General features: G+C 40.4%; 1 protein-coding gene across 2 annotated transcripts in view; it reads right to left on the bottom strand.

Annotated features, from left to right (window-relative positions):
- The window catches only part of UBE2H (ubiquitin conjugating enzyme E2 H), a 121,025-nt gene that overhangs the window by 10,950 nt on the left and 86,352 nt on the right, over positions 1-23,723 (bottom strand). Inside the window, exons 4-5 of one of the 2 annotated variants that reach the window (XM_003813487.5) lie at positions 17,197-17,236; positions 15,810-15,862 (exon numbers count right to left, since the gene is read on the bottom strand). The exons of the other annotated variant lie outside the window; for it this stretch is intronic. Coding sequence (XP_003813535.1) covers positions 15,810-15,862; positions 17,197-17,236 — 93 coding nt within the window. The remainder of the gene's footprint in view (positions 1-15,809; positions 15,863-17,196; positions 17,237-23,723) is intronic. 2 annotated transcript variants of the gene reach the window in all.

The raw sequence follows: 23,723 nt of genomic DNA on the forward strand, positions 1-23,723 counted from the left end.
GTTCTGCCTTACAACAAAAGCCACAGACTTGGGGTGATTTCATCAGAGTCTATTTCACCTTCATAAGGCTGACTTCAGAACAGTCCTAAAGAGCCACTTTATAGTAAGGTTCTCATGTACCACGAAAGAAATCCTGACACTCCTAATCAAAAAAGCAAAACAAAAATCACCTTCCTACATAACCCCCAAACTATCTGCAGTAAGATTTTCACCGATGTTTTATCTACAATTTTTTTAAAAAGGGAAACAATTATTATGGTACAAAACCATTGAAAACTATTTGTTTTCAATGAAAAAAATGCTTATACTTGAATGCTGGGTAGAGAAAGGCCATAAAATGGTATGTTTTCTAGAATTACAACTATGTACAGTGTGTATGCATAAGACAAACATTTTAAAAAGCTACATCAAGGCAATAGATGTGTAACTTCTACTTTTCACATTTCAAATGACATTTCTTTTGCCTTTAAAAATCAACATTTTTGGCTCACACCTGTAATCCCAGCACTTTGGTAGGCCAAGGTGGGTGGATCACATAAGGCCAGGAGTTCGAGACCAGCCTGGCCAACATGGCAAAACCCTGACCCTACTAAAAAATACAAAAAATTAGCTGGGTGTGATGGCGCGTGCCTGTAGTCCCAGCTACTTGGGAGGCTGAGGCAGAATTGCTTGATCCTGGGGAGGTGGAGGTTGCAGTGAGCCAAGATTGCACCACAGTACTCCAGCCTGGGCAAGTGAGTGGAACCCTGTCTCAAATAAATAAATAAAATAAAAATAACATTTTCCTGTAAATATGTCCTTTCTATTTTGGTATATGTTTGAAATATCCAACAAAACATGAAAAGTCTGAAAATGTTTTTATTTTCTTATCTTTATCCTTGGGTGGGTGAGTTATTAAGGCAGTGGTAGAAAATGCCAAAAGGTAAGCAAATTCAGTTTTACAGGCCAGACGCAGTGGCTTACAACTGTAATCCCAACACTTTGGAAGGCTGAGATGGGCAGATCACCTGAGGTCAGGAGTTTGAGACCAGCTTGGCCAACACGGTGAAATCCCGTTTCTACTAAAAATACAAAAATTAGCTGGGTGTGGTGGCAGGTGCCTGTAATCCCAGCTACTTGGGAGGCTGAGGCAGGAGAATTGCTTGAACCCAGGAGGTGGAGTTTGCAGTGAGCCCAGACTGCGCCATTGCACCGCAGCCTGTGCAACAAGAGCAAAACTCTATCTCAAAAAAACAAAAATAAAAACAAAAAACAGTAGTTTTACAATTGAATGTGATCCCATAGCAGGGAAAAGTTAAACAATAGTTACATTAACAGTAATTTTTTTTTTTTTTTTTTTGAGACGGAGGCTTGCTGTCAACCAGGCTGGGGTGCAGTAGTGCAATCTCCACTCACTGCAAGCTCCGCCTCCTGGGTTCACGCCATTCTCCTGCCTCAGTCTCCCCAGCAGCTAGGACTACAGGCACACGCCGCCACACCCGGCTAATTTTTTTGTACTTTTAGCAGAGAAGGGGTTTCACCGTGTTAGCCAGGATGGTCTCGATCTCCTGACCTCGTGATCTGCCCGCCTCAGCCTCCCAAAGTGCTGGAATTACAGGAGTGAGCCACCGCGCCCGGCCCATTAACAGTAATATTAACAGTAATGGCAGGTTAATGCTTACATAGTGCTTACTACAAGCAAGGAACTCTTCCATGGTCTGCATATACACTCTTAATTTCACTACAGTCAATGAGGTAGGCACCATTTTACAGATGGAGAAATTGAGGCACACAGAGCTTAAGTATGGATCAGGAACTCAAACCTGAGCTCATCCACTATGCTGCCTCTGTTAATGGATAAAACACACACTGCCGCGGCCGCAAATTTCACGAAGGCACAAGCTCCCCATGTCTCTGGGTCAAAATCGCACACCATCGCTGGCAGGGAAGCTAAATCCATGGATCAGAGATGATCACCCTCCTCCCCAAAGAATCCCTCACAAGTGCAAAGAAGCATGCTAAGCAAAGGACGTTCAGATGTTTCTGTGGCTATTCACAGAGACGGTGTGCTTGTTTTCATGCAGCTCCACCGCAGGAGGTAACCCGCAGACACCTGCACACAGCGAACGGAAGGCTCCTCCTGCCATATTATTATTACAGGTGCTGCTCAAAAGGATTAGCAGCTGGATGCTATTACATAACAACGAAAACCTTTAAAAACAAAGCATAGGTTTTATGTTCTGAAGTAATGTTCAGAAGTGCTTCAGGGCTAGAGAAATATTACAGACAACGTGTTATAAAACTAGGAGTTTAGCGTGTCCCAGAAAGAGATTTTATACCCTTTCCTACTACTTTTAAGTTTCCTCAAGCTACCAATAAAAGGCTTTGCCTATGAATTTGTTCCAAACAAATAAAAGAACCCTTAATTATTGGTTCTTCCTTCCTGTATCTACCGTCTTCCTGCATTAACACATTTTTGATCCATTTTACAGAAGTGCTGAGTCACACCTGTAAAACAGAAGAGCAGAAAAGGAAACACATGAGGCCCAGTTTTGGGTGAAGATGACAACTTCGGGAGGCCAGGATGTGATGGCTCTGCCATCTTAAAGCAATAAGGCCTTCCTGCAAGTGGCTAACACAGTGATTACTCCTAAGGGTGCTTCTGAAAGGAGCATCTCTCAAATGTGCAGATGTGCAGAAAGTCTTCTTTCAAGATAAATACACTGGCAGAGAAGACTAGAACTATAAATCAAGAATAAAATAAAGATACTCATCTGTAGAAAAATAAAGAACATTTTTTCCCTAGATTTTTGTTAATGATAAAACGATAAAAATGTGTCGATAATGATAACGATAAAAATGTGTCAGTTCAAAGATCTTTATCTAAAAACATTAACCTTCAATTTTTTTAAAGGAAGAGAGCCAGATACAGTTGACCTAAACCTGTAGAGTACAGTCAGCCGACCCCATTTCCGCCTGTCTTAGCTTTTAAAGGAAGTCCCAAGATCCCCGAGTATATGGTTTATGATGAGCAAACAGCTCTTACTTTTGCCTTAGACTCAATTAGAACCAAAATGTGGTTCATTAGCACTGACTCTTCAGTCTGATCTTACATTAATGTTAAAATTATAACACTCATATCTCAGTTTAGGCATATAATTTATATTCATATTTAATATTTAAAAACAGGCTGGGCACAGTGGCTCATGCCTGTAATCCTAGCACTTTGGGAGGCCGAGGCAGGTGGACTGCCTGAGGTCAGGAGTTTCAGACCAGCCTGGCCAACGTGGCAAAACCCTGTCTCTACTAAAAATACAAAAAATTAGCCAGGCGTGGTGGTGGGCACCTGTAATCCCAGCTACTTGGGAGGCTGAGGCAGGAGAATTGCTTGAACCTGGGAGGCAGAGGTTGTAGTGAGCTGAGATTGTACCACTGCACTCCAGCCTGGGCAATGGAGTGAGACTCCCAAATCATAAACAACTTATCATCAAAAGTAGCATCACTTAGTCTAGAGCAGTGGTTCTGGGCTGTCTAGGTCCTGCTTGTCCATCACAATTACCTGTGGAGTTTTTCCAAAAACTTGCTTAGCATCCTAAGGTTGCAGCTTCATACCTACCCCAGGGCTTCTGGTTTAGGACCAGATGGGATCTGTATGTGTGTGATACAGACATCTGTGTGCAAAATGCACAGGAAATACTACCTGGCCCATGATCCCCTATCCCCAAAGAATAGACGGGAAGGAAAGGGCCATTTGCTCGTAGGTTCTTTTGTGCAAGAAAATGTTCACCTCTAACAGCTCGACTCTGGTTTAGTGACATTCCCTGACCCTTCCCACTTTCTTTTCTGCACACTGCTGTTACCACTGTTATCTCTAGGCAGAGGTGTGCCAAACCACAGGCAGTCAAAAGCAGATCTGTTCTGGAGGGGAACTAAAGGGCCACTTTGGAGGAGAATGGGTATTAGAGGATGGTTAGAATCATCACCTAACACAATGTGGACATCTGGCAGAGAAAATTCCATTAGGCTGAACTGTCTCCAGCAAACAGAAAGCTGGCTCCTCAGTGGTGAACAACAGATGAAAAATCTAAAAGACCACAAGTCTAATCTCAGGCTTTCCACTGCCTTGCTCTTTGACCTTGGGCAGGTCTCTTCCTTTCTACATCTCAATTTCTTCACTGCAAAAGGAGAAGTATAACATTGCTATTCCTTACAGGGAAGTAACACACATTACTAAAAGTGACTATAAGATATACTTCAAATTGCACCAGAGAACTAAACTATTAATACAAATATGACATCCTCAAAGGGTAGACATTTCAGCTACCTGTATCCCTTAAAGAATATGTATTAATTAAAAAGAGTTACACTGAAAAAAATGTACCAATTCTTAAAGTAAAATCGCCCTATTCCAGGTGACTCACAATGAAATGGTGCAGGGCTTGAAGGAGAAAACACAAGAGGGGATGAATCACACATCTCATGTTTTATTCTTGGCTATTTATGAACCAGTGACCACAAGTTATTTCTTTTTCCTCTATTTCCTTTGAAATAAATGGAAAATTTCAAGCTGGGCAAGGTGGTTCATATCTGTAATCCTAGCACTTTGGGAGGCCAAGGCAGGAAGACGGCCTGAGCCCAGGAGTTCAATAACAGCCTGGGCAACATAGGGAGATCCGGTCTCTACAAAAAAAAAAAAAAAAAAAAAAAAAAAAAATAATAATAATAATAATAATAATAGGGCATGGTGGCATGTGCCTGTGGTTCCAACTACTCAGGAGAGTAGGTGCTCAGTAGTTGCCGAGGTAAGAGGATTGCTCAAGTCAGGGGCAGGTGGATGGGTCGAGGCTGCAGTATGTTGTGATGCCACTGCATACCAGCCTGGGTGACAAAGCAAGACCCTCTCTCTACCACCCCCCACTCAAAAAAAAAATGTAATATACACTGCTTTCTGCAGGTTAAAATCCTGTGGATACCCAAACCTTGACATGCTCTGCCTCACTGGGAACCACAATTAGCACACAGGCAGTCATTTTGGAGACTTTTACCTAAATATTGTTCATTTGTTTTTCGGACTTAATACTGAAAAATACATGCTGTAACTCAGAAACCACCACCAAGTGGTGCTAAGTGCCAAGAACCATCAAAGCCATTCTTCCGTTACCCCATTTACCCCATCCCCTTTCTCCTTCTACTACCTGTCCCCCAGAAGCCCAACATCCTGTTAAAAACAAATAACAAAAAACTTATCGGGAAAGACATCAGCATCCTGCACAGCGGCTCAAATTCTGTGGCATTTGCATTTTAAGAATTAGCTTTGTACGCTGTTACCCCGGGAAGCCATCATCCTATAATTATTATTATTATTATTATTTTTTTTTTTTTTTGAGACGGAGTCTCGCTCTATCTCCCCAGGCTGGAGTGTAGTGGCGCAATCTCAGCTCACTGGAACCTCTGCCTTTTGGGTTCAAGCAATTCTCCTGCCTCAAGCTCTCGAGTAGCTGGATTACAGGTGCACGCCCAGCTAATTTTTTGTATTTTTAGTAGAGACAGGGTTTTGCCATGTTGGCCAGGCTGGTCTCGAACTCCTGATCTCAGGGTGATCCATCCACCTCAGACTCCCAAAGTGCTGGGATTACAGGCATGAGCCACCGCGCCTGGCCATCCTACAATTTTAAAGGAATAAGTCTACTGGGTGTGGTGGCTTGTACCTGTAATCCCAGTTACTCAGGAGGCTAAGGAGGGAGGATCACTAGAGCCCAGGAGTTTGAAGTTACAGTGAACTATGATCACAACTACTGCACTCCAGCCTGGATGACACAGTGAGACCCAGTCTCTCTTTTTTTTTTTTTTTCCAGAGACAAGTTCTATGTTGCCCAAGCTAGTCCCAAACTCCAAGGCTCAAGTGATCCTCTTCGCCTTGGCCTCCCAGTGCTGGGATTACAGGCGTGAGCTACCATGCCCAGCTGAGGCCCAGTCTCTTTAAATAAATAAAAAAGAAAGAAAGAAAAATAAGAAGTCTATGTTGGTAACTACCAAATCCATATAACTGGTCCTTCATATGTCTAGTCTTGTAGTCTTATCAAACTTTACATGTCTAAGATTATTTTCCTGAAAACCCATTCCCTTCACCTAATGAAGGGAGTAGGTTGACTCTAACGCCCTGGCTCTCAGGCTCCAAGCCTCTGGAAGGAATCTGGCTAGGTGTTCTTCCTTTCTTCCATGTACTCACTCAGTTTCCCAGAAATGTCTCTAGTTTTTCTTTTATTTCCCCTGGCATGTAACTATGTCAAAACCAATATATCATTCCAGCCCTGGATCAGGGCAGCCATCTACTAAATGGCCTTAAAGGCTCTATACTCTCACCTTTGTAATCAGAGAAAGTTTCCTTAAAACAATCACTTAGGTCATTTCCCACAAACAATAAGTTCCTCTTGCCCTCAATCAAAATTCTGCAACCTGGAGAACTGCTTGAACTCGGGAGGTGGAGGCTGCGGTAAGCCAAGATCATGCTGCTGCACTCCAGCCTGGACGACAGAGCAAGACTCTGTCTCAAACAAAAACAAAAACAAAAAATAAAAAACAAAAAACACATCACTATGTACCCCATGAATATGTACAATGATTATTTGTCAATCAAAATTCTGCATCCTCCAGAAGCATGCTATCCAAACTTCTTTCATCATCCCTCTCCCTCTGGGGGAGGACTCCTGGCTTTCCAAGCTGAAAATCACAGGGATAGTCACTACTGTCTAAGGTATTTATCTGTTCTGTAATTCAATAAGGAACAGGGCTGACAGGAAAGGAAAGAAAAATCCTGTTCACACCTAGAGGAAAACATGGACAAAAATCACAAGTCAATTGTTGTCTAGAACTGATGATTCCCTCTGTGACTTACATAGATCTCTTTCCCCTGAACTTTTGGTCATTATAGTTGAAACTCCTGGGAATTTCACCCAAGTTATTCACATCCTTGACTACTAGAGAAAAGCAGCTGTTGACCTTTCAAAATTCCATTGGTTGACTTTAGGAACTGTATTGAATTCGTCATGAACTGCCACGCAAGTCATGAATTTTACAATATGTGCCCAAAATAAAGCCAACCATAAAATCTCATTCATTCCACAATTATTTTTGGTGGTGGTGGTGGGTATCTACTATATGCACAAAAGCCAGGTAGCTTTTTTTTTTTTTTTTTTGGTAAGGCCTGAAATAGGGCAAATAAATTAAGATCTCCAGATTTCTTTAGGTACTTAATAATTTGGAGTTAACAGATTTTCCTCAAGGGTGTATTAGACACCATAATTAATAGATCTTTACCTTCTACTCCTTTACCAGCTCCTACAAAGCAGCAATATTAATAATGGTTGAATTTTTAATTTTATCCTGCTTGCAGTCTGTAAACATTAAAAGACAGTGAAATTCTACAAGAAAAGAAGAGTAGTCAAAAACCTATAAAGAGTCCTACACTGCACACAACTAAGCAGTTGCTATTTTTGAAAAAAACTTGCAAACAGAGGGCCCTAAAAGATGACAGACAGCCCCTCAAGGAAAACTTCAGTAAAACCAATCGGATAGGCAGGCAGAATTCAAAGAAACAGTTTTGAGATTAAAAGTAATATTCTCTAAAATAACTAATTTGAGCCAGGCGCAGTGGCTCACGCCTGTAATCCCAGCACTTTGGGAGGCTGAGGTGGGCGGATCACTTGAAGTCAGGGGTTCAAGACCAACCTGGCCAACATGGTGAAATCCTGTCTCTACTAAATATACAAAAATTAGTTGGGTTTGGTGGTGGGCGCTGGTAATCCCAGCTACTTGGGAGGCTGAGGCAGGAGAATCGCTTGAACCCAGGAGGCAGAGGTTGCAGTGAGCTGAGATTGCACCACTGCACTCCAGCCTGAGTGACAGAGCAAGACTCCATCTCAAATAAAATAAAATAAAATAATAAAATAATTAATTTGAACTCAACTTCAGTGACAAAAAGCCCATTTCTCCACCTGTTTTGAGGGCACACAGGTGGCGAGCTGAAGCAACCCACCAGACTTCCTGCAGTGCTGTGGCTCAGGCCCAACTGGCCACAGGGCTCACAATGCTGCACCTAGTTTACTGAAGGCTAACTAGCTGCAATTAAGATAATATAACCCGCCACCAAATACTAAAAGGTATATTAAAGAATTCATACAATTACTTGACTGAGAGGGTCTCATGTGTGGATAAAATATATAAAAAGTCTAAGCTCAGCAGATTCACATATCTTCTCATATTAGCCCACGGGGATCTTTAAAAGATAAAGTCTTAATGAAGAGGGCCATGCAGGCAAACAAAACAAAACAAAATAAAAAACAAAAACAGGTGAAAACACCTCCGAAAAGAAGTGGGATGCTTAAAAAACACACCAAACTCTTCCCTCCTCCCACCTCTCAAAAAAGGTGGCTGGGTGCAGTGGCCCATGACTGTAATCCTAGCACTTTGGGAGGCCCAGGTGGGCAGATCACTTGAGCCCAGGGGTTCGAGACCAGCCTGGACAACATAGTGACACCCCATCTCTAGTATAAATAAAAAATTAGCCTGATGTGGTGGTGCATGCCTGTAGTCTCTGCTTTTTGAGAGGCTGAGACAGGAGGATCACTTGAGCCCAGAAGGTTGAGGCTGCAGTGAGCCACGCTGCACTCCAGCTTGGGTGACAGGGCAAGACCTTGTCTCAAAAAAAAAGAAAAAAAGAATAATTAGGAATTCAAACACTCAAAGAATGTTTGCAACATACATGATAAATACATTTAAATCTCAGTAGTAGCATTTTGGTTTTTAAGTATTCGAAGCTAGAAACAGGTGATCATGTGCTGTGTGGGAAAGGGCAATATGAAAGATGCAGGGCGCTGGCCTGGCGTGGTGGCACACGCCTGTAATCCCAGTACTTTGGGAGGCCGAGGCAGGTGGATCATGAGGTCAGGAGTTCAAGACCAGCATGGCCAAGATGGTGAAATGCTATCTCTACTAAAACCACAAAATTAGCCAGGTGCGGTGGCAGGCGCCTGTAATCCCAGCTACTTGGGAGGCTGAGGCAGGAGAACTGCTTGAACCCAGGTGGCAGAGGTTGCAGTGAGCCGAGACTGCGCCACTGCACTCCAGCCTGGGCGACAGAGTAAGACTCTGTCTCAAAAAAGAGAGAAAGAGAGAGAGAGGGAAGGGGGAGGGGGGGAGGGACAGCGAGAGAGAAAGAAAAAGAGAAAGAGAGAGAGAAAGAAAGAAGAGAAAAGAGAAGAGAAGAGAAAAGATAGATGGATAGATGGATGCAGGGTGCTGAAACTGGGAAAACCAGCCACATTCTGCTCAGGGCCAGGCTACCAGGCCACCAAACTGAGGTGTGTAGTTACAGGACATGGACTGTTTTTAAAGCATTCCAAACCCGCTTAAAAGGTAATTTCCCATTCATTGCCTAATTGTAGCCCCTTTCCCCCCAACATACTTAAACTTCAGAGAGTTGCAGAAGAAAATAAGTGCTACTGCATAGATCACAATGAAGAAAACAAGCTCTTGTTCATCAAAAACACTGCTCTTGTTGCACTGTCAATCTCAAAACAATTCTCATCTATTTGGGTGTTTTTTAGAGGTAATTCATCCTCGTTCAAACCTTATGACCCTGCTTACCTTAAGAGCTTGTAAGCTAAAACATGGTAATAGGATTTGTTATTAACCTTCCAGAAATGAGGGCAGTTAATGTGTAATTAGCTAGCCGGATAGTCTTGCTGTCATACTAAAACTCGCTATTCAAGCTTGTAATTACTAGACAATAATTTAGTTGTTAATATCAGAAAAGAATAACAAGAGGTAACTTCCTGCAATTACAAGCCAAGTGTCCATACGCTGGGAAGACTTTATAACTCAGTAATCATAAGTGAATGAAGATAAAACAAATCAAGGTTACATTTACATATAATCAAGAATGAAACAAGCCCTAAAATCAGAGCCCCTACGAAAGTAGAGCATAGCTGTGGCTGTCTTTCAGAGCCATACCCTGGCTGGCTCATGTCCCACGATCCAAAAAGCCTGGACCACCCCATGGTTTTAAAGCTGACCACCAGTGAGTGTGGTATTTTTAATGAATGTCCACTAGGTTGTTCAAAGCCAGCAAGACTCCATTTTTATGTATATAACTAGTTAGACTCCTGAGCCACATATACCACATCTGAAGATTTCCAAGCAGACAGATAAAGAAGGTTGGTTATGGAGCTAGCTAAGCACTGTTGAAGCGCAAATCCACAACTGAGCACATTTCTTTATTATGTACAACAGGTGACATTATCCCAGTAGTACTGGACAGAATTGCTCTACTTGGCCTCTATCTACAAATAATGACATCCAGCTGTTCCAAAGGCAGGATGACGTTTGTGATTCAACATGGACAGATCAATACTGAAGTTCTCAAGCTGTTCAAATAGTAGTTGGCCAATTAATCATCCATGCAGACACATACATGTATTTCTTATCTGTGTAGTTACACTAAAATGTTTAGGAAACAGCATGCACTAACCCAGCATAAAGCATTATTTTAAGATATACCTTCTGCCAAAATCTGAATTATTTGGGAAGATTCACAGACTAACTGAAAAGGGGATGGGATAAGTGTTAAATTTGTATTTTAAATTTCTAAATGCCTGGTAAAATAAATTTTAGATGCCTGTAGTCCCAGCTACTCGGGAGGCTGAGGCAGGAGAATGGTGTGAACCCGGGAGGCGGAGCTCGCAGTGAACCGAGATTGTGCCACTGCACTCCAGCCTGGGCGACAGAGCGAGACTCCGTCTCAAAAAAAAAAAAAAAAAAATTTATATCTCTTGCCTAATCTCAAAGTCCTTGAAGTATTCCTTCTGTTGTAGTCAATTTCATTTGCCTGTTACTAACTCCCCAGATAACTCTAGGGGAAGACTTTTCCCAAATGTTGATTTTTCTCCCCAGCAATATAAGAGTAGAAGTATCTAGTCCACTGGCTAGCAACCCTAAGAGTGAAAATGTAAACTGCCCAATTTCATAAGAAAATTGTCTTCCACCTCACTTCTCCACAACTTTTTTTTTTGTTTGTTTGTTTTGAGATGGAGTTTTGCTCTTATTGCCCAGGCTGGAGTGCAATAGTGCAATCTGGGCTCACTGCAACCTCCGCCTCCCGGGTTCAAGCAATTCTCCTGCCTCAGCTGTTCGAGTAGCTGGAATTACAGGCATGTGCCACCACGCCTGGCTAATTTTGTATTTTTAATAAAGATGGGGTTTCTCCATGTTGGTTATGGCTGGTCTTGAACTCCCGACCTAAGGTGATCTGCCTGCCTCGTCCTCCCAAAGTGCTGGGATTACAGGCATGAGCCACCGTGCCCAGCCTACAACTTAATCCATCATATAAATAATTTACGAAGGCAGTCAAAGAATGAGTAAAACGAAAGCTGGAGAGAGAAACACATTTGCAGGGATCAAGCATGCCTGGTCCAGAAGGGTGGGATGAGAGAGAGATTAAAGCTGTATTGCAGTGAAGGCACCTGGGCCCCCAGGAGTGCAGGGTGATAAGCCAACTACAGATAAAATATGTTTTGGAGAAAAAAAGGAAAACTGGAAAATAGAAGAGTGCTTAAAAAGCTACCTGTGGCTTAATGAACTCTCCTATCAGTCCTTAAAATTAATTTGTTTTGAAATGGAAATCCAGATCCCCTTGGCTACATTTTATGTTTCTCAGAGCTTCTGTCACTGCTGTCTGGAAGAGCAGGAAGGGATGCAAAAAAAAAGATGCTATCATGCAGGAAGCCAAAATCACTTTGGTCATCTGCTACTTTCTGTTTAATGTCATAACAATAACAATAGATAACTTCATACTTGATAACTTCATACTGATGGCAAGCATCTTACAAAATTAATCCGATTCCTCACTATAATTAGCTCTCTTGTAAGGTTAAATAATACAAAATTAAAAATTACTGGGTGAGTAAACCACAATTATACCAATTTTGAACTCTGAATAAACAAATTGCACATACACTTGGCAAAGAGAAAACAGGATAAGAACAGAAGCAATGAGTCAACTGGCTTACCAGAAATCAATGGCGGGGAAGGGTGTGAGGGGACAGAGGACTAAATTTACTGCTAACATGAATGTTGTTTAATATCAGGCTATGATTAACATACATCTGAAATTTCAACTGTGAATTGTTGTTACGCTACAAATATGTATACCCACAGAACAGTACATGTCCTGGGGCAAGGTAAATGGCAGGAAATTTCACAATCCACTCCCTGCTCCCTCATCGAATCTACAGCAGAGGAAAGTGTTGAAACAAGTTTTAGGTGCCAGGCTTAGCCTTTTCCTTTTCAGTTGAATATTTATGTTGACACGCCAACTTTCTCCTATTAGTTATTTAGTGTTAGTTTTTTGTTTTTTGGGTTTTTTTGGCGGGGCAGGGGTTGGCGGGGGCGGTCCTTTGAACTAAGATTCTCTCAGGAACCACTGCAGGAAATGAAGTGATTCAGAACTCACCAATTATGAACTAACCTTCAATGCCAGAGGCTTTAACAGTTTCTAATAAAAATTCAGTTCAGATCTCAAGTTCAGATAAGTCTGAAAAAACACTTCAAGGTCATCTGAACGAACATATTCTACCAGTACTTTATATAATTGTATTTACCTGTTCCTAAAACTTTCCGTGAAAGAAATGTTGAATTTTCTTGAGAAATAGTTTTGAGCAAAATGTCAAAACAATTCTCCCATGCTCAGTATACTTTTGACTATACTCTGAAAATATTTCTTCTTGTTTTCCTGCACTTACCTGTTAGTGTGCTCACACTCCTGTATTATGGAACATGTTCAGTAACTCATACACATGTAACACAGAAGTCCGCTTTCAGTTCACTTGGACCAACGTGGTTTAACTCTTGCTGCTTATTAAATGCTTTGCAAGCTAATGTAAGTACACTAACATTTTATAAATGTGATGAAAACTTACTCATGTTGGCTACTTTACAAAGTAGTCTATCAGTCCTCAAATAGTTAAACATATTATCCAGCAATTTCACTCCTAGGTATATACCCAAGAGAAATGCAAACATGTCTACACAAAAACTTGTGCACAAATATTTATAACACTCATAATAGCCAAAAGACAGCAATAACCCAAATGTCTATTATCTGACAAATAATGTGGTTTATCTACACAATGAAATATTATTCAGCCATAAGAAATTCCGATACATGCAACATGGATCAACCTTGAAAACATTATGCAAAGTGAAAAAAAAAACAGTCACAAAAGACCACATATTATATAATTACGTTTCTAAGAAGTGTCCAGAAAAGACAAATCCACAGAAACAAAAAGCAGATTCGTGGTTGCCTAGGGCGAATAGTTAAAGGGTACACATTTATTTTTGAGGTGATGAAAATGTTCTAAAATTGACTGTGGTGATGGCTGCATATAACTGAATGTATTAAAAACTACTGAATTACACACTTTAAATGGGTGAGTTGCATGTCTGTGAATTATAATTCAGTGAAACTGTTATTTTTTTAAAAAACCTGTTCTGAGACATGAAGTACTTGACAGTCAGCAAACATCTTTCACAAAGCTTCTCTGGTCAATGGTAAAAGCTTTAGCAAAACTAAACATCAATTTACTTCATTGTAATTGGAACCAGATTGCAGTATTTTGATATGTACATTTTTAAAATGTGAATTTAGTTTAAGAAAACACATCATTACATCAGATATTCCAGGCAGCCTGCCATGAGACATTTTTACCAAAAAAACCATCTTAAAAGGAATCCATTTAATCAAGCTCGGAGTGTATGTTCTTTCTTGTTGCCTCAACTATATGCCATCATCTCCCCTAAAACTCTCTTGTTAAACAGTTCTGGACATGATTAATTCACTCATTAAGACAACAAATAGTCGAACCCTTATTGTGCACCAGGCACTGTTATAGTCACGTGTGTGTGTGCGTGTGTATAGAGAGAGAGAGACGAGAACAAGACAAAGTCCCCACTCATGGTGCTTACAATCCAAGGGGATAAGATAAATAATAAACAAATACCAGTTTTAGAAGCTTATTGAAAACGGGGTACTAGCCAGGCATGGTAGTATGCACCTATAGTCCCAGCTACTGGGGAGGCTGAGATGGGAGGACTGTTCGAGCCTAGGAGCTCAAGGCTGCAGTGAGCTATTATCGCACCACTGCATTCCAGCCTGGGCAACAGAGTGCAACTCTGTTTCTATGTATTAAAAAATAATTTTAAAATTAAAAAATATATATACAACTGGGTGCTGTGCTATGGAGGGGTGTGATTTCAGATGGAGTAGCTGGGAAAGGAAACTGCTCTGAGGAAGTAATATGTGAGATGAGTGAAGGAGGTGCCAACCACACAAAGATCAGGGGGGAATATCCCAGGTAGAGAAAATAATTTTTGAATGGCACAATCAGGTGGAGGCAGGGATTAACTGTGTTCTGCTGGTGACCAACCTTTCTCTGTGATTCTCATTTACCAATCTAGTTCAAGGATATCTGGCAAAAGTAACTTGCAGATTGTGGCTAGACTAAGAAGTCTTACCTACCTCAGATCACTAAAAGGTCGTACAAGTTCAACAAGAAGCAGCCATCCCTGGTTAAGCTCAGCCTCAACTGAGCTTTCCCTTCTTTTCTTGTGCCTCTCAGCAATGGTTACCTGTACCATTCATTCTTTCAACCCATACTGGTCAAGGGCACTGTGATAAGAGTCCTGGGCCTTACAGATGAATCAGACACACACCTGATAGCCCTTAAGATAGGAAATAATCTAGTAGCACAAAAAAATAGGCATAAACAACAAATACACAGTAGAAAGTAAAAGTGGACCATAAAAAAGGAGCTATAAAATGTAATGGTATCCAGAGATTACTTCCAGCTGGAGAATCAGCGGAAGTATACGGGGTAGGAGCACTGGAGTAGGTAGACTCTATGAAGCCTGAGATTTGGACATGTGGAGGGAAAAACAGATTTATTTGCTGTATCTCTAATTAACTTCAAATACACAACTGACCCTTGAACAACATGGGTCCACGCACAGTTTGAACTGCATGGGTCCATTCACATGTGGTTTTCAATAAATACAGCTAGCCCTCCATGTCAGCAGGTTTCACAGGGATGACTGCGGGACTTGAGTAAGCATGAATTTTGGTAACTGCAGGTGGTCTGGGAACTGATCCCCTGCAGATACCAAGAGATGACTGTATTTTAAAATATTTTCAGCTCCCCAACCAGGTGATAAGGAGGAAAGGCCTGATACTCTTTATAACTCTCTGGGATATTCAGCATAGCATTTTGCAGAGCTGGGCAATTCATTTGTTGATTCCCTGTAAGAGATGGGGTGTCAATTTCAGCACTGAAGGTAAGGCTAAATTACTCTTCCTTCATAAGGAGGTTTTGGCCTTTGAAAAGATGATCCCCTAAAACCTCTTACTATATCATTTCTCTCTCATTTCAGAGGGACATTCCTAAGTAGTTTTAGTTTTTTCCAAAACCAAAATATGTATATATTATGTGCTAATACATACATATAAAATGTTTGCACATGTATTCATGTGTGTGCACATGTATTACTATACCTTAAGTTTGGAATCTCAAAAAATCATTTTAAACTTCCACAGCTAAACTGATATATTTGTACTTAAGAGAAAATATTTTTTCCACTGATCAAACTTTCCCAGTCGGTCCCTCAAAAATCCCTTCCCATTACCAACAAAACATCTTAAACCAGAAAAGAAAAGCCAAACAACATTTTTTTAGGCAATGTCTCAACATCTCCAAAAAATATTCCATGGCCAAACTCACCATAGAGAGCTGTCCAAGTTTGATTAATTACATCTAGACACACAGTTCCTGACCTGAAACAGATGGAAAGAATGGCATGTTTTTAAAAATTAGAAAGTTAGTTGCATGTATCTGGCAACTAATTTTTACTTATCAAGAGAAATACTTTTAATAGATCTGTGAAAAAAAGAATCCCAATTGGGGAAAAGTATGATGAGGAACAGAATAGTACCAGGTCTTGAAGTGTCACCTTACAGACTGAAAGGGGAAAATAGTAACTATGCAATGGAGAAACCAGACAACACCTGAACCAGGTGCTGAGAACACAAGGGGCAGACAGACCTTGTGTGTCTCTGAATGTGATACCCCAAGAAGGACACCATCTTACTTTGTAGTTTTCTGGCCTTAAGTGTGTTCATGCCCTGAATCTAATGATCAGGAAACATCAGACAAACACAAATTGAGGAACAATCTATAAAATAACTGGTCTATGTTATTTTAAAAAGTGAATTTTATAAAAGATAAAGGCAGGCTGAGGAACTAATCCTGATTAAAGCAGTTTAAAGAAACATGACAACTAAATGTAATGTGTGATTCTAGACTGGATCCTTTACTGAAAGAAAAAAGTGCTAAAAAGTAAGTTACTGGAATATGGCAGTAGATTAAATAAGTATTGCATTAACGTTAAATTCCTGAATCTGACAACTATATACTGTGGATAGATAAGAGAATATCCTTGTTAGGATAACTGATACAATAAAATATTAATATTAAAGGACTAAGGGGCATGATGTATGTATATATACAACCTACTCCCACAGGGTGCAGAAAAACCTGTTAGGTATGTTTGTGAGAGACAGTAAAACTTAGTGCCATGATAAATTAAAATTGCATCCCAAACAATAATATACTCTAAACAGCACTAGAAGTATAAAACAGGATATGCTGGAATATTTTAAAGTATCATTAATAAAATATTAGAAGGAAAGAAGGGGATAAATAAGATTCATTAACTGAAATGAAACTATAGTCATTCTGCCTTACTATCAAGAATTGAGAAAATATTATAAGATCTGAAAATAGTCTATCTGTAGACTGAAAACAGATCTCTGAACTGTGTCTACAAAAAGAGAAGTGAGATGTGGAATATTACTACTGTTCGCTGGATAACAAGAAAAATGAAGGACCCAGTCACGACAATGGAAAAAACTAAGTGGTACAACAGCAGAATGTGAACTAAGTGATTGAGAACCTCATATCCTTTGGATTCTATCATTTACATGACCATTCATATAGTCCTACCTCCTGATAAGGTCCAAAAAGATAACCGAGGCTTTTTATAACACAGAGAAACACTAATCATGAGCAGTTGCTGCTAAAATTTAAACATTTTAAAATAGTTACTTACGCTTCATCAATGTTGGGATGGAAAATTTTATTCATGAATCCTGTAAAAAGAGATGTTAATTAGCAGCAAAAAGTATCCAGAGAACAATAAAAGTATTTCAGTACTGGAAACAATTTCAGTATTGGGAAAAGGTGATAATACTTATAAATCACTACTTTCAACCTTAGATCTTTTGTTACTGATAAACATTATATTCTCCTGATAGCTCCAATTATTTGGAATACATCAGCATTCTATTAACAAATGAGCAAACTGGTAGAAATGCAGCTTCTTATACAAAACAATCATTAAAGCAACTGTTTTCTGAGCTATGAAGGTACTGCTCAAAGATAAATTATACTACTAAATGGTTCATAGCCAGTGTCATGATAAAAGTTAAGAAACTTCACTCTCCCAGAAGTTTTGTTGTTCAAGCTCTAAATCTGGAGGTTCTGCATTTCAACTTCTCCTTCTGACGCTCACTTACTGGTATCACTTGGCTGCACTGTGCGCGGAACATGAATGAAACTGTTGAAATGCTAAAGGAATACCACTTCAAACCACAAAGGATTTCCTAAAAGCAGTGACCAAAATATTTCCTTTAACATTAGTCTACTCATTCAGGGAAACCCAGTTTTGATTAAAATTGGGGCAACCAAGCAAGGAGTTAAAAAAAATACTCTAAGTTGGCTATATCTGTTGGAGGTTTAAGTTTTTAAATTTTTTCCTAGCAAACCAAGTACACACTTTAATAGCTATATGGCCATTTGAACTTCAAGGAGAAATTAATAAAACCAGTTATTCAATCAGTCAGTATATATGCAAATGGCAATATTCTAAAGCAGAGATCCATTGTCAAAGGTGTCATTTTGTCATCCTTATCACTTCATTTCCTTTTAGGACTCTCATTCTGTTCCACATTTTCAATATCTGAAGTTCCTTATTAAGGTGAGTATCACCACCACTTCTCCGACCCCCACCCTCCATCACCCCCATCCCCACAGTCTCTCTCTCTCTCATTCATTCAGAACATATTTGGTCAGCACCTACACCGCAGGCATTGTGCTTGGATAGGGTATAAAAATAAGACAGTTCACTATTCTTGAGGAGGTCACTGTGGCAGTGGGACAAGAGACACCAATAAATACCTGCAATCTGAATAAAGTATTGATACAGTAGGCGGAGTAAAACGGGAAGAGTCAGGAAAGATGCAGAGAAATGGCACTGGAGGAGGAGCCTCAAGTGAGGCGCTACAGAGATTGTCTCCAAAAACCTGAGAAACTTCCCCTGAAGTAGAAAACAGGGGATAAGAATACCAAGTCCAAGTAGTCCAGTCTCAGACCACTCTAGTCACTCACACTTTTAACTTTTGTTTTTAAATGCTCTGTGTTGAAACAGCATAATGTTCTATCTACTACAATCAAGAGGGCCTATGTGGTGTTTAAGTTACTCTGATGAAAAAAAAATCTTTGTGTCCAATATTAATTTTTCATTAAGGAAATTAAAGATGTTTCAAAGTCTAGATTTAAGAAGCATGTGGTTTATGAAGACATTTTAATAATGGGAAATGTTCATGTCTTGGTATTAAGAGGTGAAAAATTAGGGTAAAAAACATTCTACATTAACTTTAGAAAAATACTAATACACATGTCCCAGATGCCCCATGAGAGTATTTGTTGCAATATTATTTATAAAAGCCAACAGCCAAATTCAACCCTGTCAATGGGATAGGGTTGGATAAAGGGGAGTACATCCATCTACCTGAGTCCTATACAGCCAAGGGTAATGAAGTAGATCCATGTGTATCAACTTGTATATATCTAAAGCTGAGTTTTGTTTTTTTTTTAAGTTGCAGGATGTTATATTTACAGGCTGAGGTTATTTAAATAAACTAAAACAAACAACTACCAATTCTCCATGGTAACAAGTATAGGAAAACTGTACTGAACCAACATATACCAAATTTGCAAAAGTAATTGTTTCAGTTAGGGCACAGGGCCAGGGTCATGATAGGAAAAGGGAACAGAACAGGAAACAGTGGTTAAAAATGACTTTATCTGGCCAGGCACGGTGGCTCATGCGTGTAATCCCAGCACTTTGGGAGGCCAAGGTGGGTGGATCACCTGAGGTCAGGAGTTCAAGACCAGCCTGGCCAACATGGTGAAACCCTGTCTCTAGTAAAAAGAAATAAAAAATTAGCTGAGTGTGGTGGCGTGTGCCTGTAGTCCCAGCTACTCGGGAGACCGAGGTAGAGAATTACTTGAACCCAGGAGGCGGAGCTTGCAGTGAGCCAAGATCGCGCCACTGCACTCCAGCCTGGGTGACGGAGTGAGACTGTCTTTAAAAAAAAAAAAAAAAAAAGACTTTAACACTATTAATATATTTCTTTTAAAAAGGGACAATGTGCTTCTATATTATTTGCTCTGTTTAAAACATATGCACATAAATAAGAAACTGAAAGTAAGTACAAATGTTAACAGTGTAGAATTCTTAGTGGTGGTAGTATTTTCTCCGCTGCACTTTTCAAATCTCATCACCACCTCACCACACCTGAACCAGAACTAGAATCACAGCAATGGGAAAAGGCTAGAAGAAAACAGGTGTGGATGGTTGTCATCTTTGCAAGATTCTCCCATTATTTCTACTTGCACTTTTGGCTCTCTGACATTTCTACAATGTGTAATTTTAATAGTTGAGCTTAAAAAAACTCCTAAATAAAAAGTTATCATAGTATCAGCTGGCCACAGTGGCTCTCGCCTGTAATCCCAACACTTTGGGATGCTAAGACGGACGGATTACTTGATGTCAGGAGTTTGAGACCAGCCTGGCCAACATGGTGAAACCCCATCTGTAACGAAAATACAAAAATTAGCCGGGCATGTGGCGCCCACCTGTAGTCCCAGCTACTCAGGAGGCTGAGGCAGGAGAATTGCTTGAACCTGGGAGGTGGCTGCAGTGAGCTGAGATCATGCCACTGCACTCCAGCCTGGAAGCCAGAGCTAGACTCCGTTTCCAAAAAAAGTTATACATAGTATCAAACATTCTAAAATAGACTGAATTACACAAGCATTAACTAGTGCTGAACTATTTTAAGAAAAAGCCAGTAAAACCAACCATTTTATTTGAAATCTCGTATCTTAACACTCTTGTTCAAATAATACAAATTCATTACCCTCCCCCTAAAATCAGAGGAACCTCAGGTTATAAAGTACGTGGTCCTCAAGATCAGTTATATATAGGAGTATGCTGCTATCACTACTGCAGGGAAGCTTTCTGATGAGTGGGGAACAATGCTGAGCCACTATGTGGTTTAATGCAAGAGAATGGTCCTACTATATGAAAAATATTGCCTGAAGCTACTATTAATAATTAAAAATATGTTCTTGATACTTAAAATCCTGCCTCTGTGAGAACTCTCAAAACTAACACCTAATGAAGCAACATCTATGGCAAAGGTTCCCAATGCTGGCTACAGATGAGAAGCACTGGGAAGTTTTCATTTAAATAAACTAAAACCAATACTCAAAGACACAGGACTTAAGGGGAAATACCTGTAAGGAGAGGTCTTTAGAAAAAATAAGTCCTACATTAGAAGGTCACCAGCATTATGGAGAAAAACACAGCAAAGGAGGAAAACAGAAATGGAAAGGTTGGGGCGGGGTGGCAATTTTAAATGAGATGGTCAGGAAGGGACTTCCTGAGAAAGTGACTTGCTTTGAAGGAGGTGAAAGAGGAGCCACCTGGTACCAAGAGGAGAGGAGAAGGTCACTATAGAGGGAATAGCCAAGTGCAAAGCACATTAGGAGCTTGCCTGATGCTCTGAAGTTTTTTCCTGAAACTGAAGGGATTTGAAAAAGGGGCAGAAAATGAGAAGTGATGTCACAGAGGTGATCAGCATTTGGGGCCCTTTTAAGGACACTGGCTTTTATTCAAGGGAGATGGGGAGGCCACTGAGACTAGTGCCTGAACAGTGACATATTCACATACTTGGCTTAACAAATGGCTTGTGTCCTAAAATAGGCTAGTTGGGGAACAGCTCAATCAGCTCACAGCACCTGAGTGCTGGGGAATGGCAGATCTCAAGCAAAACAAAATGGGAATCCTACAGGGCATTATGCTTCAACGATCTGAGGCCACGGGGCATTTAAAGGTGTTAAGTCAAGCAAATAACTATGGTAAGCTTTAAATGTTTATCAAAACGTCTCTGAAAGACTAAGGTGCCTCCCTCATTGGACATGACCTGGAGAGCACACTTGGAATTAACAGTGTCTATACAGTTTTCAATTAAATCTAGATTTGGCTTAGTTGAGTACAGGAATAAATAACAGAACCAAAAAGGACTTGGTAAACATATGCTTTAGTAATAAATGGTTTGGAGCTCAGTCTCCAGTGCCCCTGCTAAGTATAGAACACCATCTGAGCACTAGGACAGAGGGCAGAATCACACCACAAAGCAAAGTACTAAACAGGGACATGGGTTCTAGCCCCAACTAATCAACTGCAGGCCCTGGGCAAGTCACTTCACCTTGTGGGGTCTGTTTCTTTACCTACGAAGACAAATAGTTGAACTATATGATCTCCCAAATCTCCACTCTTATTCTATTTCTGAAGGCCCTATCAGCTCTAAAAATCTAGCATTTAATAACAATGGCAAGCACTCTGAGAACAGAGGAATTATGGGGAAATATCCAAGAGTTAAGTCCTTAAAGGAAATTAATTCTGTAAGGCAGCATTTCTAGGTACAGAAATTTTCTAGAGAATACAAAACCACCAACATGATAAAATACCATAAAGAGCCACAAAACAAGCCCTCTGACTCTTCTAAAGTAGGCAGAAACAGTTTATAACCTTGCCTTTGAGGGATGAACACAACCAGACCAACTCTATCAAGAAACTTTCTACTTTCTAAACTAAAATGATCTCTTCCAATACTAGGTGTTTTTTTTGTTTTGTTTTGTTTTTTTGAGATAAGGTCACTTCGTCACCCAGGCAGGAGTGTGGTGGTGCAGCACCCTGCTCACTGCAACCTCCGCCTCCTGGGTTCAAGAGATTCTCCTGCCTCAGCCTCCCAAGTAGCTGGGATTACCACAACCAGCTAATTTTTGTATTTTTTCGTAGAGATAGGGTTTCACCATGTTGGCCAGGCTGGTCTTGAACTCCTGACCTCAAGTGATCCACCCACCTCAGCCTCCAAAAGTGTGGGGAATTACAGGCGTGAGCCACTGCACCTGGCCCTCAGGCTTAATTGTTAGAAAAATATCCAAAGCAAATACATGGAAAAGAGCATATCTCCTTGACATTTGTTCTTAGACAAGCTGTGGGCAGTGTTTCTGGCAAAGCCATTTACATTCTGGATAATGATGCCAACAATGGAACTCCTGGACAAGGAGGGGGGAGACAGAGAAAGAACGGGCCAGAAATTCGGAAAAGGAATGTTCTCAGGACTGTGTGAGTTGGCCCTGGCATGTTCTCCTTCCTTTTGGCAATGCTATCATCACATTAATGAATATGTCTGCAACAAGGGAATTTTCCCAACACTTTGTTTCCATTAGACCAGGAACTATTTTCAAGATATATTAAGAGAACATATTTTGAAAACTGCTTTTATGGCAACATAAGTAGAAGTAGCAGGTTATTTTTAATCTTCATGATTTAAGATTTTATTCACTACCAGGCATTTTCTTTTTCTTTTCTTTTTTTTTTTTTTTGAGACAGAATCTCACTCTATCACTCAGGCTGGAGTGCAGTGGCGATCTCGGCTCACTGCAGCCTCCACCTCACGGGTTCAAGCTATTCTCCTGCCTCAGCCTCCCAAGTAGCTGGGACTACAGGTGCCCACCACCACACCCAGCTAATTTTTTTGTATTTTTAGTAGAGATGGGGTTTCACCATGTTAGCCAGGATCGTCTTGATCTCCTGACCTCGTGATCCACCCACCTCAGCCTACCAAAGTGCTGGGATTACAGGAGTGAGCCACCGTGCCCGGCCACTACCAGACATTTTCTAACAACATATTTCAGTGATTTGACCAGATTAAAATCAGAACTCCTTAAGTTTTTTGGACAGTTATTCTCTGGCGTAGTTCTAGCACTCGTTAAAGGGGATGGGGAGGATCGTACAACAGGAATAAATGTCCAGCTAAAATGCTTACCCTTCTCTGTCCTGCATCTTTTAGCAGAAGGGAATTAGGTAATTTATAATTCTGGAGAAGGAATCCAAATCACACTTAATGTAAAACTATTATTACATATCTTAAAAAATAAAAAGTACAGATTACAACAGAAAAATATGCCTTGCTTTTGCTTGTTCCACTCCAATACTCAACTGCTCTAGAATAACAAATCTCATGACCCATAGGCTAATAGGCAGTGAAAATAAATAACATTGTGCTAAGTCATGCTGAAAAACTGGTTTTTATTTCAGCCTCTGTGTCCAGTCCCAGGAAGGGGTCTATACAGAGTTGTACACACTTCTGAGTAACTTCTGACATTGGGGTCAATATGTAAATAAATGAGGCCAAGCTTCACCTATTTTTCCATCTTTGTTCC

Source organism: Pan paniscus, chromosome 6 (assembly GCF_029289425.2).
Source record: "Pan paniscus chromosome 6, NHGRI_mPanPan1-v2.0_pri, whole genome shotgun sequence".
NCBI classification, from domain to species: domain Eukaryota; kingdom Metazoa; phylum Chordata; class Mammalia; order Primates; family Hominidae; genus Pan; species Pan paniscus.